Source organism: Trachurus trachurus, assembly GCF_905171665.1.
Source record: "Trachurus trachurus genome assembly, chromosome: 10".
Lineage (NCBI taxonomy): Eukaryota > Metazoa > Chordata > Actinopteri > Carangiformes > Carangidae > Trachurus > Trachurus trachurus.
The window spans coordinates 26,080,967-26,098,231 of NC_139894.1; the positions used below are offsets into that span (position 1 = coordinate 26,080,967).

Genomic DNA, 17,265 nt, shown 5'->3' on the forward strand with positions numbered 1-17,265 from the left:
GAGATTCAGGGACATGCTAGTATCATGAGTGTAATTGCATGGTAAGAAAAGCATTTGATTGTCTACGCTACAAGTGAGCAGATTGTTGTTGTGGAATGAACCATGGAGTCTGTCTGTGCATTCAGCCCCTGATCTCAGAAACAGTTATTATATCTGACATGGATAATATCTCAAAAAAAGTATGACCCAAGCTGTAATGTTTATCTAGCATGCCTAAACATGCTTGTGTGTGTGTGTGTGTGTGTGTGTGTGTGTGTGTGTGTGTGTGTGTGTGTGTGTGTGTGTGTGTGTGTGTGTGTGTGTGTGTGTGTGTGTGTGTGTGTGTGTGCGTGTGCGTGTGTCCAGTTCCAGGACATTGTGGTGATTGCTGCTCTGGGACACTCATTCCCATGAAGAGGTGCTGATTAGCACACAAGCATATTCACACACACACACACACACACACACACACACACAAAACACACATTCAAACTCCAACTAATCCAGCCATGTGTGCCTGGGAGATAAGGTGCATCCTACATACACTTTCTACATACTCTCTCTCTCTCTCCCTCTCTCTCTCTCTCCCTCTCCCTCTTCCTCTCTCTGTGACAGTAGCACCTTATTCTCCCTAATTCCCTAATCCTGAGCAGGGCCACTGCACGTACAGTCAGCAGTGACAGAGGCAGCACACACACACATAGCAGGGCCCAAATGATAAAGGATTTTTTTCTAGACACTTCTTAAACCAATATCAATATCTGGTTAAGGGAAATAAAAACAACCTCAGATTTGGTCCGAGAGGTAATTCTTGCGGAAAGAGTAAAAAACTGAAAAGAATTACTGGTAACAGAATGCTAAAACGTGTATGTAACCATACACTATCTCAGTTACAGCACCAACTCAACTCAACTCAACTCAACTTTATTTATAGAGCCCTTTAAAACAACCACAGCTGAAACAAAGTGCTGTACATAGTGCAACAGAAGAATAAATATAACATAATAATTGTTTATTGCTTTTAAAACAATTTAAAAGCAATAAAACAATTTAGAATTTAAATAAAACAATTAAAATAAAAAACATTAAAAACAATGAATAGAACAAACCATAAAACACTAAAACAGAGGTAGAGTCTCATGCTGAGTTGAACGCCAAAGAATAAAAGTGGGTTTTAAGACTAGTTTTAAAAATGGACAGTGAGGAGGCCTGTCTAATGTGGAGGGGAAGCTCGTTCCACAATTTAGGGGCGGCAACTGAAAAAGCTCTGTCCCCTCTGAGCTTCCGTTTGGACCTCGGTACCTCCAGGAGCAGCAGATCAGCTGACCGGAGGCACCGAGCAGGGGCGTAGGGGTGAAGAAGCTCAGAGAGGTAAGAAGGGGCCAGTCCATTTAAAGATTTAAAAACAAATAAAAGAATCTTAAAATGAACTCTAAAATGCACAGGCAGCCAGTGGAGGGAGGCCAGGATGGGGGTGATGTGCTCCCTCTTACGTACTCCAGTTAGCAGGCGTGCGGCCGCATTTTGCACCAACTGGAGACGTGCAAGGGAGGACTGGCTAACTCCAAAATAAAGTGCATTACAGTAATCCAGCCGAGATGTGATGAAGGCATGGATTACTGTTTCAAAGTGCTGATGTGCAAGAAGTGGTTTGACCTTTGCCAGCTGTCTAATTTGGAAGAAGCTGGACTTTACCACAGAGCTAATTTGTCGATCCAGTTTAAAATCACTGTCCATCTTAAAACCCAAGTTTAAAACTGTTGGCTTTGTGAACTCTGCCAAAGGGCCCAAGTCAACAGGGGGGGGGTTCGCAGAGGCCACTATGACCAAACACCATCACTTCTGTTTTCTTCTCATTAAAATTTAAAAAGTTGAGGGCCATCCAGGCTTTGATGTCCTCAAGACATGCAAGAAGTGGTGCGAGGGAGAAGGCATTTTTCTTTTTTAGAGGCACATAAATCTGACTGTCATCGGCATAAAAATGGAAGGATATGCCATGCTTCCTCAGAATGGATCCCAGTGGCAATAAGTACAGAGAGAAAAGTAGGGGTCCTAGAATCGACCCCTGTGGAACCCCATATGGCAGTGGAGCAGAGCTGGATTTCGAGTCCCCAAGGCTCACACTCATTGATCTACCAGTAAAATATGACTTGAACCAGTCTAGTGCAGTACCACGTATACCCACTAGGTAGCGTAGCTGAGCCACTAGGGTGTTGTGATCCACGGTATCAAACGCTGCAGTCAAGTCTAATAAAACCAAAATAACATGTTCACCAGAGTCATTTGCCAAGAGTATGTCATTGAACACTCTAATCAAAGCTGACTCGGTGCTATGCAGACTTTTAAAACCTGACTGGAAGACCTCCAAGACATCTTGTTCATCTAAAAACGACTTGAGTTGAGTGAACACAACTTTTTCTAAAATTTTGGAAATAAAAGGCAGCTTAGAAATGGGTCTAAAATTGGCCAGCACACTGCCATCAAGGCCAGGTTTTTTAAGTAGGGGCTGGACCACAGCATGTTTAAAACACTGAGGAACAACACCAGAGGACAGACTGGTATTGATGATGGACAGGACAGACTGACCTAAACATGGGAAAACACCGAACATTTTTCTTTCCCACAAAAACCTTGTTTCGTTCATCAAAACAAGCTAGCATTCTAAGATCCTGAAAAGTCTAACACAAGTGCAAAAAAATGAACCAGTCTGACATGGATTTAAATCAGCAGTAGCTGTGCACAGCAACATTTGTCATGCAAGCTTCTTAACATTCCCTCTGTGTCGTTATGCTAACAAGTGGTCACTAGTATCACACTGTTTATCACCAAACCTGCGGAGTAGGTTAAGTAAGCGTGGATGGTTTAGCTACATTACTGTCTTGGTTATGCATCCCCTAAAATGTTAGCACAGTCAGCATAGCTTGCTATATGCCTAAGTTAACCTGGCAAAGTTCTGTGACAAAGTTCAACTTATCACAACATTTACACTGGAATTAATTGATCTTGTGACAAAAATGTGTTGGTAAAAGTAGTCTAGATAGTATTGTGATGATATACTGTCAATATTTACAATATTTGTGACAGTCAAAGCCTTTCAGAGGAATAAAAAATATAATTTTTTATCTAAATGATAAAAACCACTATCAATTTGCTAAAGCTTGTATTTTTTTTTTTTTTTACCAACATCTATCATCAGTTTGATTTGAGTGGGTAAATTAAATGTAAACACTGAGCAGCAAAACACACTGAGCAGCAGCTTTTCCCAGCGACAATAGTTAGCCTGTCTAGCTCAAGATAACTTTCTCCCCCTGTATCATCACTGTATCTTTTACATTTTAGCCACAATGGATAAAGTTATCAAGCTAAAGACCCTTAACTGAGTATTTATGTCTTAATGTATATGTAATACATAAATGTATGTATTATGTTCTGTATTAATTCTGTTTCATATCTGACTTGCGTGATAACTCATAACAACATTTTGCCGTTCTGGAGTTCAATAGATTTAGTTCATTGTGGCCAAACTCAAACATACAGTATCCACATCCTGGATCTGTACGCAATACCACTCTGAACTATTGTCAATTGAGAAACATTATGCCATTGAGTAACAGAGGCTTACTTACCAGGGCACAGAGGAGGTCGACAGCTTCCAGGATGAGCTCCTGATGTCCTATTCTGGTGACGCCCAGCTCCTCCAGCTCCTGATGGGTGATGTGCAGCAGCTGCTCACCCCCCATCTGCTCCCGCTCAAAACTCTTCACGTACTGCTGGAGACAGTCATCCAGACCTGGGGACAACAAAGACAAACACACATTAGCCTGCTGATGTTTCTACCTATTATCACTGTGTATACTGCAGGAGACCAAAATAAAGAAAAATGAAAGGTATTTCTCCCCAGACATACACAAACAAACAAATCATTTTTGCAGTATTGTATGGTGAATCCTGGTCCACTTGGATAGAACAGATGTCAGCTAAGTGAAACAAAGCAGCAGTTTAAATCTACCTCTTCAGTAACTGCCACCTAGAAAAAACGTGTTGACACAACTTTTCAATATCTCTTAATGATTATTGTACACTACATTATAATGAGATTTCCTTTGGTGTCATTGCAGAGGAATACAAGCAATGCGTTTTTATTGTTTCGAGAATTCTCCACCACATTCTGATTGATTAAGGGTGTGTCCAAAATATAGAAGGTAAGATGTGAGTAAGATGTGAGCAACACTGACGCATGGCTTTACACTCTTAAGCTGTGGCTGCCTGCCATGCATAGAGCCAGTCAGCTGCTCATAGATGTGGTGGGTCCAGGATACTATTGATCAGTAAGAGCCTCAGGCTTTGAACCTAACGAAGTCAGCAGAAAGCAGTCCTCCCCACAGACCTAATGAACAAGCCTGCTCAAAAATGAGCACACACAGAGCAAAAAAAAGAAAGAAAAATCGCATGAGAGGAGGCAAATCCATACACACATACCCACACACAGAACCACAGTGCGACACAAAGATTGCACTCTGTCCCTCTGTGAACACACACTTCAAACACAATCACACATACAAATACAATTACAACTGCTGCTGTTATTCGGGGTCTTGACGCCTTCGTGGAGGCATGTTGTTAAAGCAGAGTGGAGCTGTGAGGAAAACACTGATGCCCAAGGGAAGCAATGCTGACAGAGAGTGTGCACACACACACACACACACACACACACACACACACTTGCTACAAAGGATGAGCAAGAGGCATCTTGCTCCTGGTGTGCCATGGGACAAAACAGACAAAATATAAGCCTACTGTTGCTCTGAGTGACACGGACAAACAATCTGTTACATACAGCACAGCAGAGCAATTTTAAATCTAACACGTCAGTGAGAGGTTCTGCACTGTAGCAACACTAGTGAAAATTGTTTAATGTAATACACTCCCGGACGAACCATCATTTCCCACACGTTAGTCTGGGTCTGACAAATGATATTATGGTGGTATGACAAGCAGGGCTGATATTAGCTCAAGCTAGCCTGAGAAAACTGTACCTGTGAAGTCAGGAAGGTGCACATGATGACTTGTATGTTGTGCCATGTGATCAGGTGATGCTAGGACTTTTAAGCAGTTGTTAAAAATGAAAACGGCTTAAAAATAAAACCGCTTCTCCATTAATAGTTAATCCACACCTTCCCCAAAAAGAACTGAAAAAAAACTGCTTCTCAGTGAGAACCACACAAATATAGTTTTAAATGTGTCTCATATAATATTTGCATGAATCTATGAGTCCAAATCAATGATCGGAGGAAGACAAGGGCTTAAACAGAAAAACAGGCTGAGTCCGAGAGACAGCTGCAGGGGAGAGGAGAGAAGACCCGGAAGAAAACGTGACTGAAGCTGCACAGAAAACAAAGAGATGTGGAGAAAGCCGAGGAAAAAGGGAGAGTTCTTGATTGGTGATTGATTCTTGAATAAGAGCAAGTGCACGGCTGCACTCCCGCATTGTTTTGTTTTTGTTTTTTGTGTGAATATAAAATGTTTACTACAGAGAAAAAGCAGTCCACTGTAGTCTGATAAATCATCACCAGTGCTGGCAGAGAAATGCACAAGTGGACTGAACATGCAGATTTCTTCAGCCAGCCAGCCAGCAGCTATAGGAGCAAGTAAACATGGAGGTAGAGCAGAGAGAAAGCCCTGCAGCGAAAAACTAGGATTTCTAAATATGAAACCCCTGGCCCTCGTTATAAGAAGAACAAAACACAGATGGCTGTTTCTCAAAATGGAAGTCTTCATGTCCATACCAAAGGGAAGTAAACCTCCCATCCCAAACCAGAACCTCCTTTTCTTTTCCTCTGCCACTCCCTCTCTCTCTCTTTCACTCACGTGTCCTTATACCCATGCTTCTCCCTCCTGAAGCATGGAGACACTTTTTGATAGCAGCCACATCATATAGTGTGGCACATTATGGCTTATGTCATCATAATGCAAATGCAATATCTTACTATATCTGATGACGACGTTGCACATCTAAGATTCTGAGCAGGTAGAAAAGTGAAATTACTTTCTCACACTTATTATTCTGGTCGTCACTTCCCTCCTGGTGTCCACTCATTAATTGTTGCACCCTTTTCCCTCTCATTTTTTACTCTTTCCAGATACAGTAGTGTATAAAATATATAAATTATACAGAACTGATGAATAAAGAATCAAAGAGATCCGGGCTGACTACCGTGGCTTCCTCTGGGAAAGCCTCCTACTATAGCTTTGTCCTACTGCAGTGCACACATGGATGAATGAGGAGCTGCTGTGTTAACTGCAGTGCATTTAAAGGCCAGTCTCTTATGACCACATCACATCTTTACACAAGCACGTGCACAGGAATGCTAAACAAGAACACAAGAAAAAAAAAAAAAAACAAGAAAAAAAAAACCAAGGCATATATTCATGCATATACACAGTGTGACACACAGCTGCTGGCCAATCACATGAGTCGCAATGCCTCCCCTAGAGGACAAACAGCTGATCTGGGTTCATCTGCTGAGTTCGTATGCCAGCTGGAAATAGCACATGCTGCTCACAAACACACACACACAAACTAACCCACACGGGGGTCAGGTTCATCAGTACAGTGCCTCGCGCCAGGCAGTTCATGATATTAAAATCATGGAGATATTATTAGTCAGGATCTGCAGTAGTTGTGGCTGCATCACACAGCAGCTAATACTTTCTCCAGCTGCCCAGATGCCTGCTCGCATCAGGCAGTGTATAGTATCTGCAGGAAACATGAAAACTGACTTAAGTATGTCATGCAGCGTGATAAGAGTCAAACAAATCTCAGCCTGTATACAACAGGAATAAACAAAAAGTAATTCTGTAGAAGTGCGTCTCTGTGTAATCAAGTCATAAGCTTCTGCTATAGTTTCTCCTGGGAGTTACACAGACATGGGAATAAGATGTTTTATCGTAGCTTAAGCAGAGATGGTTCCACCAGCTTCCACCACAGCAGGCTCTGCTCATGTGGCGATGGCAGACGACTCTAATGTGTCTCCTGTAAATATTGCTTTTCCTGCTTTGTTTCAGGAGCTCAATATTGAGCAGTATTTGCTGAACCAGACTGGTCCCTGCATATCTCTCATGTTTTCACAAGGTGCTCTGTGTTAAGTTTTTTTTTGTGTGTGCTGCCGAACTTGATTTTTTTGCCTGCAGTAGGTTGTGGTGGTGGTGGTGGTGGTGGTGGCTTGCCAAGAGGTTCATCTACTGTTGCATTAATAAGACAAGAGGTTAGAGTAAGCTCTGTGGGCAGTACTTCTTCATCCAGAATGGATGCTACAATATTTCACTATCACAAAGTAGTGTTATGAGACAAAACCAGCCCAGTTTAGCTGGTTAGCATGCTAACATCATGAGATAAAAAGAGTTAACACTTTTTGTTTATGTTGATGTTGTTTTTGATGTTGAACTTGCAACGTTTTTTCTTGACTGGAAACTAAACAGTTAATGCTAATTAATGTGATGGTGAAACTTACATACCTCCTACAAATAGCCTTCTGTAGCAATTTTATTTTATTTACACTGGTTTCTCATGGCAGTTTTTTCTGCACTTACATTGTGCCGCCACATACAGTAGTGGTATGAAATTGTGACTGTATTTTCTTTCCTTTTCTTTGATGACTACACACAGGTTGGGATCATGTCAATCCAAATAATTGAATAGGCTTTAGCAAATCCCACATTCTGCTGTAAAACCTGGATTTGTATTGGTCAGCTCATTGTATTTTTTTTTTTTACTATTGTTTGCTAACCCTTTGTTGTTGATTGGACAAAGTCAATCATATTGGTAGCGTTGCATTTTGATAGTTGGTTCTATTTTGGGTCTGTTTCTAAAAGATCTGTTCTCATGCTGCTTCTCACTACAGTACAGGCAACATTATACTTCATGGAAACACGATTATCTGTTAGTGTTAAAAATAATAGCCTATTTCATGTGGACCCTTCTGTGTTTGTGTTTTTGTCTGCACTCTTCTCTCTAGTTTGAATTGGGTGCGATTCAGTTGGATGGTGAAACCCAGACACCAAACCACACTCACACAGTTCCCATGAAGCAAATGTTTTTGAATGTCAAACTTGAACATTTGTAATGTTGAGATCAAGTGCAAACAAGATATGATAAGGTATTCAAAATAAACTATTTAAGATTGTTGCGTGTTTATCTTTAATTGGCAGAATAAATCATAAAGTAACTCTAAGAAGGTCTCACATAATTAATAACTCTATACTTTTAATTAAATCAAATACTGTTAATCCCAAATGATAACACAAAGGCAGAAGATTATTTTTGTTTGTCGTTTTCCAAATGTGAAAAATAGGCTACATAGTAAAATTGACTTATCTCAACAAGAGACACTGAAGGATCCCTTGATCCTGGCCATCACTGAATCCCAGTGTGCTGAGGCTTGGACAAGCATCTCATGTTGACAGCTTCATCCACATTTCATGCAATTCCCACCAATCTTTCCTTCTTGGCTGGGCAAAATAAACCCCTCCTCTTCAGACACGAGAGGGTTGCCAAGCAACCAGAGCGAGAGAAGCCTCCGAGCAGAAGTGAGGGATCTGCAGTTGCTGCCCCTCAGGACCCTGCACTGATGCTAGGCTAAGGAATACACACACACTCTATAAATACACACACACACACACACACATATGGTAGCATGTATGCTTTCCACAGACTGACTCAGAAAGGTTGTTGAAGGCCTCAAAGACTGCATTTACAGCTCAACGTGAACAACGTGAACAACTTGCACAGCAGCGACTTTGCTGTTCAGCCATTAACATCTATTAAAATCAAACTGCCAACCCTGTGTTTTCCTCTGAGTGCACGTTTGGGTCAGAGCGAAGGCTGGGCTAAGAGTTGCAGCAGGCAGCAAAGGCTGTCCCATGCATCGCCTTGGCCCCATCTGTGAGCTTCCAGTTGGAGTAAGTGCTTCATTGAGTGCAAAGAAAAGACACAACGCTCACTAAAAATATTCCTGCTGTGAAATATTCATCACATCATGACAGAATATTCTTAAGACCATGGCGTTTTAGCTCCCTGGTATATGAGCTTTCAAGCGCACAAAGCCCTGCTCTGAAACCCAGCTACCGAGGAGGTGTCAAGAGGTGGTCTGAAGGAAGAGGAAGGAGGAAAACAGGGTCAGCAAGGGAGCTGCAAGGAGTTAAGACGGTCTAACTGACCTGCACTGCAACGTTTGACGTGAATTTACCTTCACCTCACGCGCCTTACTTCATTTCCTCGCTTATACAAGAAAAGCAGATTAAATGTCTGTGTGTTATAAAAGGTGCTTCTTATAATGATCACCACACTGCAGTTCTCCTCACTTCTTCGTCACCTTTTAGCATATTTCAGTCTTTTTCTGTTTTGGTTCTTCAGGTTCCTTCTTTACTTTGATGATTAAGTCTTGTAGCTCTCTCATTAGAGTTGTTTCCGGGCACATTATACAGCTGTTTTCACAAAAACGCTCTAATGAATCCACTCTCGCTACCAGCAACAAACAGCCGACAAACAAAGTTCGCGAATAGCTTGTGAACTTTGTGGTGCATTTATTAGTTTAAAATACGGTTCCCCGAGAAGCTTGCGAAGGGCATAACAGCAAAATTAAGGGTAAATTTATGGGACTATACCCTTAGTTGAAAGGCCTGAGACATGACTCCAAATTAAGGCTAATGTTGCTCCTTATCAACCGGATATAATATCCAACTGTTTGCCAACACTGTAGCCATATCAAGTTTGAATAGCTGATAATATGTCAGTGTTGTGTTTGGAGCTTGTTGTTGTTCCTCCCCCAAGTGGCCAAAAATCAATTAACACATGTTTAATCATTAAAAACGCACAGTGAAAACAAGATGATACATCTCAAGGTGTTTGTCCTGATATAATAAATGTATCCACAAATACTTATTCCATTGGCGGTGACAAATATCTGTACCATACTTTATTCAACTGTCTAGATTTGCTGTGGTTTCTTATAATAATATACAGTATATACACCATCTACACATTTCAATTAAAATAAATATGAAAAAAAAGGTAATGTTAAAGTCACAATAAATAATGATAAACATGAACTGTATCCTTCTATCTTGTGCTGAAGTGTAATAACCAGCGGTGAGCTGAACTGCCACTGTTCCAAATGCAAATTGTCCTCTGGAGCCGTGACTCCTGAGTTGAACTTGTCAAGTTCGACCTCCCAAGTACTGGAGTCTGCACTTGGTGTACTCTGAGCCCGGACCACATTCACTCGCTCTGTGCTAGACTTTGGCTTCACGGCTGCACATCTCCTGCTGTGTAGCCTCAAGCTAATAGTGTGAACTGAAATAATGTATGAACAAGTGCTTGAGATGTAGATGTATCATAATAAATTGTTTCACCTATTTTATGTCCTTTCCTGATGAACTATCACCCCAGTTTGGTGAATTATAAAACTTGTGGAAGACAGACGAGTGAAGTGTTTCTATTGCTCTGTTCCATATTCTTTCATTTAACAGGACTGGAGTGGTGATCATCTGTAGCTGTGCACTGTGATGACCACTGTTGACACTGCTGTGTTTTGTCTGCTGTTGGTTTCCCCTTTTGCTTCTTTGTTGCAGACTGCAGAGTGAGGTCATCATCATCGGTGAAAGGGATTCACCTGGAAGGTGGGCTGAGCCAAGCCTAGAAAACTGGCCTGATCAGTTCCTTGCTCTCTCTCCTCCATTGCTGCACCCCATTCCCTCTGTTTGTTTGGTTTATTGTTTGATTGAATACTTTGTTTCAAACCCACATGCACTTCCATTACACCACAGATTCCTTATTTGATACAGTTGTTAAGGCCGTTATTTTTAATAAATTACTTTTAAGTAGTGAATCCACCTTGTGTTCTCCTCCATGTTTGTCCAAACCTTGATCCAGTGCATGACAGTATTTCTACTGAAAATCCACTTACTGATGATTTGTCTAAAATAATTTATGAATTAGATAAATCACAAGCTTCCTGAAAGCTTATCTTATGGTTAACCCCAGAGGAGACAGGAGAGTCTCACAATGGGGTAGATCAAAAGTGAAGGTGATTCAGTGATATGTGAAGTGAATTTTGGTGAGAGGTCACAACTCCATACACACCAGAGCACAACATCACAGAGGTGAATCAGAAGACAAGACAGCACTGAGGTGATCTGTGAAGCATGTCACCAACAGATGTAATTGTATAAAAATATATTTTTGTGTGACTTCAGGAGGGTTTAATATCTGACACGGCGCTGTGCTGTTGGACTTGAAGATGAAGGCCAAAGGCAAGTTTCAATATGGGCTGTGTTTTTGACTTGTATAAAGATGTAGCTTCTCCTGCTAAACTAAATATAACTGGGCGAGGAATTAATGAATTTAGATCAGTGACACTGATGTTTTTCAGTATTGTTCACAAATTGCCTGTGGAATGAGCAAGATGTGCAAGAGGTCATGTCCTCTGTATTTTCTCTGGGTTTTACAAAATGTACATATATGAACTACACAGATTCATCACAGCATGTTGTAGTTCAATTTTACAAATTTTAAGTCAGGTGTGTATTGATAGCAATGCCTGTAGACAGTGGTGAAAAGCAGGTTTGCTAATGTGTATTTTGGTACAGATTTAAGAAGCTTATACAGTACAAGTATGGCCATGTAGGCTGTATTTTGTGCTGCTTCACTCTTCAAACTTTTACGCCACCATGTAATTTATAGCATTCCATTATAATTTTCCTTATAATTTAAGATATTAAGTAAATAAGATTAAAATGATCAAGATTTAACATGAAAAAATGTCATGTCAATCATATAACATTTTAAATATAAGTATTCATAATGTCATTATATTTAAAACGAATGTAAATGCCAGCACTGGGACAAGCTGGTGGTGACCCAGGCCTTGTTGCTGAGGCCAGTGGCCCACTGAAGCCACAACATGAAGACATCCCCAACACACTCACAAAAAAGACCAAAGAAGATGACTCAGCAGCCACGAGGATGATTCAATGAAGCTATTTCTACAATTCTGAAATGTTTTACAAGATCCAGCTGTTGGTCTGAGCTTGAACAGACTAACCCTGACTGATGACAGCTAAGATGAAAAAATGGTTAACTTCAGACACTAATCCCAGCTATAGTCTCTAGTTTCATCCGTTAAGTCAGACTTTCTCATCATTCTCTCTGGCTTTTAACACCAACAATTAAGTTTTGCTGTGAAACTTGATTTTAAAACAGATTTTTTTTTTCTCCAGAAATCTCCAGAGACCACTGTCTGTACACCAATAACATGCAAATTAATGTGGGGTCCTGACCCGTAGGCTGAGAAACTTTGCTTCAAGTTAATATATGTGCTCGTAAAACTGCAGCCCCCGGTACAACAGGTGCAAAAACAACCCAGTAAAACACATACGAACATCCACACACACACACAGGCCTCTCTGTCCGAGCAGCCGGATAGAGCGGGTGCTTTGATATGATGCCCACTGCATCTCCCATTCTCCGCACCGCTCTACCATCGCCCCTGCGCTCTCCCCTCCTCTTTCTTCGTCATGCCCACTCTTCCCCTCGCACAATCCCTCACTTCCTCCCCCATCTTAGGCTCCTGAGCCTCTCTTTCATTTTGCTTCGCACCTCTCCATCTCTGAACCCATGCCCCTGCTCTTTTCTCTCTCTTCCTGCATCGAGCTGTAAAACAGAAGGGGAAGCTGTGTGTCCGTGCATGGGTGCACGAATGCTGCACGAACACGCACTTCGCTACGTGTCTAAATGTGCGTTCTGTGATATGAATTGGGAGTCTCTGTGTGTTGCTGCTTTCCCATCTCATGACATGTGCTCTGACTCCAACACGATCAGATCTGGTTTCCATGACTACCGATGCCCCACTTAAAGCTGCTGCTCCAGAGTTTGTGTCCGTGCATGTGTGTCAGTGTGCATATATACACTGTAGATAGATACATACCATATATTTCAGCGACATGTGCCTTCCACTTAGTGCATGTCTCCGTGTGCATCCATATGCAGCGCATGCATCTCGGCTTTTCTTTAGAGTATGAAAATGGAGGACTGGAGGAGTTTCCTCTACGTGTGTGTGTGTTTCCCCATAATAAGGCATGCTCTTTAATCTTTAATGCAGCTGAAACTACAACAAGCACACAATCAGAGCCAGGGGAAGCATTTTTTCCAACACAGACTACCTTCCGATGTCAGCAGGAGACTAAATCAGAGGACACAGTATGGAATCGTAGTAAACATGGTCCTCGACTCAAACAGCCGAATAACATCCAAGCTATTTTTTTCATCAGAGGACTGAAGCATTTCCTGCTGGAGTGTTAGATCTTTTCCTTGTTGGCCCCCTGCCACACATTTATGTTAATATTCTAATACATAATAGGTTATATGACTAATGATCTCAGTCATGTCTAACAGTGACTGAAACTGCGCATATCACATGTATTTTTCTTATTTTGGATTCATTTCGTTCCAATGCATCAGCACACAAAGTAGGAAAGACAGATTACTGCAGGAAAAGTGAACTGCCTTATTCATTTTCCCGTCAATGTATGCATCAGTAGGCTGCCAATGCCGCGCGCCTGAAAGCACAGGCTGATCTTATGAGGCACAAGGCACCAAGAGCGGAAGAGAAGAAGAAGTCCATTTTTCTTTGTTGCCTCACGTTAAAGCACAGATCCGTACGCGTCATACTTTACACATCAATTGCGTCTGCACACACCCGAGCAGATACATACCCTCACATACACACACACACATAGAGGAAACTCCTCCGGTGTGGGTGTTCAAATCAAAACAAATGAGTCATCTTTCTGTGAGCCTCACCAGTGTTCTGCTGCTGGAGCAGTTCTTCTACAGCAGTGAGAGATACAGTATAGTCTGCTTGGCCCTCGTAGCTAGCTGTGTCAGGTTTTCTCGATAGGACTGCAGAGTTCCCCATCTCTCTGTCCCATATTCTTTCATATGACAGGTCTGGACTACTGAGGGAAAAGAGCTTATGCCCACAAGATCTGGATCGAGCTCACGCAGGTGGCACAAAACTATGATTTTACCTCATTTGTTGCCCTTGGGAACAATGGGGTCCTACATTCTCTGACAAATGTTACAAAACCTGATACTGTTTTAATAATTCAGACTGTCTTGTGTCAGGCAAAGCTCATGACATCATAGGCCCTGCTAAATGAAAATGACATAATTCTGCACCTTGACTCATGCACTGAACAACTTTGAAAGATACTTTCCGCTTTATGTTACTTTACTGGGAATAATATTCTCTACATGAGAACACATCTTTGATACTTCAGTACATTTTGAGGAAAGCATTCAATAATAGTAATAGTTATTCCATTTCTGATTTAAATCCAGGAACCTTACTTGTAAAATTCTTCTACTAATACTGAAACTGTATTTTTAGTGTGGATGGGTAATTATACCGCTTGCCAAAAAGACTAAATATGTATTTTTGTGCAAACATATGTGAATTAATCAAATATATTTCTAAAAAGATGCTGTAAAGATAAATTCATTCTGATTTTTTTTATTAAATTAAAAACTAGAAAGCCACCAAGTTGAGTGAATACCTCCGCCAAGGCCAAACAGTCCACCACAAGTCTGTGAGATTCAGATTATCATCTGGATCTGCACCAAATTGTACAAACTCATAGATCTCAACAACATCAATATGTCTGTTTTTTACATCAAGGTCCTTAGACCCTACATTATCTCCTGGGTAATTGATGAAAATGTAAAAAAAAAAAAAAAAAAAAGCCTCCTGTCTAAATGTTAAGGAAACAGATTTTTTTTTACTGGATGTGGCCCTTTAACTAGTTCTACACCAACGATTCTTCCCATGGCCCTGGACTCATCCTGCAACCAAATAAGATTAATCTAGCTGATAAAACACACAAACCAACAGACATGGGTGAAAACATAACCTCCTCAGTGGAGGTAACAAGATCTACTGTATCTTGGCCATGTGGATTGACTTCTTACACTTTTCAAAAATCAGTTTACATAATCTTCAGACGTTGGTGTTGGTTATGAAAAAAAATATGATAATAAAGAAATAATAATAAAAAAATAGGTAACACATTTCAGCTAATTTTGATGTACAATCACGGCACAGTATTTCTCTTGTGAAACTATGAGACTGTGAAGGCTGTGATGAGGCCAGTTGATGCTCCCGCCCTCCAGAGTGAAATAACATTAACACCAAAATGTATTTTAAAATGTGTGTCATATATCTGTATACATTTAAAGTACTTCTCTCTGATGATAAGCAGCAGAGATCACTAAAGCACTTGTAAAGGCCTGCTGCCCCCTAAAAATGGCACAAGACTCCTTAGCTCAGTGTGAGAGAGATGAAGAGCTCCCAGACAGAAGGGCCAAAGTGAAGCCTGTGTAAGTGTACAGATTAATACTAGCCTTTTGCCCTTCACTTTATTCATAAGAAAATAAGATCTGAGCATAAGCCTGCCCCTGAGGGTCTATGTTTGAAGCCCCACAGGAGAACGCCGGGAGCTTCACATGAACAGGGACAACACAGGGAGATGTTGGCGAATGTCTATGAAAATGAATCTCTTCGCCCCCAGCCCTTCATCTGGAAGAGGCCAGCACGAGCTTTTCAAAGAACAAATGAGGAGACCAAAAGCATAAGAGAGGGATGATACAGTTTCCTTCGAGAACTTGGTTTAAATGTCCTTCTTTCTTTCTTTTTTTCCTTTACCTCATGGTGACAAAACTATAAAGGGCTGTTTCAAATAACAGAATATTATGTGGAAAACAATATCACTCTTTTTTTCCTGTGCAGCATACAACTGACACTGACAAATTTTAAAATTGCTCTGAAACTTGTGAGTTCCTATTGTAGTTAATTCATTAATGTCATAATTGAAGGGACATTAATTTTTGAACTTACTAATTAGCAGCAAAAATCTGGTGTGTCTCAAAATGTTTTTAACCATTTATGTTGTCAAATGCAGGGATTCAAGGACAACAGTTCTAAGTGCTCAAAAACCAGCCTGCACAGATATGAATGTAACTTATGCAGAATTGTATTTTAGCATATCTTTAGACCTGGCTCATTACTTAAGTGATGGTTCTTAAAATAACAGTATGTTTTTGTAAGCACATATGGCAAGATGTTTCCGTCATTGCAGCTGCTTTTAGTTTTTAGTACTTGAACACAAATGTGTATAAATCAGTGACACTGTATAGTAAAAAAACAAAAACAAATTCTAACTGAACCAAAACCAACATTTTAATTGCATTTTCTATGTTGCAAAACTCTAACCACATTTATCTTGTTAGTAATCTAATCTCCAATCAAATTTCACCTCAGCCTCTCTTAATGAACAGTGCAGGAGCAAAGCTTTCCAAATGAACACTCCATGGATCAGAGGATGAAGCTATAACTCCACTGGCTGCTTGAGGAGAGCAATTATAAAACCAGGAACATCGTCGTATAATCACTGAAGTTAAGGCATCCCAAATACTCCCTCACCGTGTCCCCTGGGGGTCTATCAACCTCCTCCACTTCTAATCTCAGACATTAGTGCTTTACCATAATGAAAAGGAACTTGTGCTCCTGGAAAACATGCAGGAATGTGGAGCTGTAGGAAATCCATATGGAAATTGATTCCTCTGTACTGTATGTAAGTAATGCAGACACACCATCACACTATCACAAGCACCAGTAGGGACATTACATGTTGGTTTGAGTAATCACACAAGTAGTAATTAAGTCATTCTCTTAAGTAAAGGGATTGCGGACAGCCTCCCTCACCATTTCCATTGTCTGCCAGTAGGCCTACCACAGTTTCTCTCACAGCTCCGGGTAGCTGAGCAGTGTGTGAGAGAAGCTCCTACAGTACCATCACACACTCACGCGCGCACGCACGCACACACACACACACACACACACACACACACACATGCACGCGTGATTAGTGATTACTCATTCATACTGTCTCTTTTGAAGGGATGTATCTCGCCCCAGCAAGACGAGCAGTAATTAATTAAATATATAAATGAGAACGAGTGTGATCGGTGCGTTTGCCTTATATGGCAGGCGGCACTGCGTTGCGCTGTCCACGGTGCTGAAACTGACTGTACGGCTGGCATTGGGGGGATTCGGGGTGGGGGTGGGGAGCTGGGGGGGGGGGGGGGGGGGTACATGCAGTTAACTACATTAATCATAGATGCGCGCGCACATGCACATAGGCCCACACGCACGCACATACAGCAAGAGGTGA

The 17,265-nt window shown here is 41.2% G+C and overlaps 1 protein-coding gene across 1 annotated transcript in view; it reads right to left on the reverse strand.

Moving 5' to 3' along the window:
* LOC310993016 (connector enhancer of kinase suppressor of ras 2) overlaps positions 1-17,265 on the reverse strand; it is a 67,465-nt gene that overhangs the window by 46,741 nt on the left and 3,459 nt on the right. Inside the window, exon 3 of the mRNA XM_083981256.1 lies at positions 3,606-3,769. Coding sequence (XP_083837382.1) covers positions 3,606-3,769 — 164 coding nt within the window. The remainder of the gene's footprint in view (positions 1-3,605; positions 3,770-17,265) is intronic.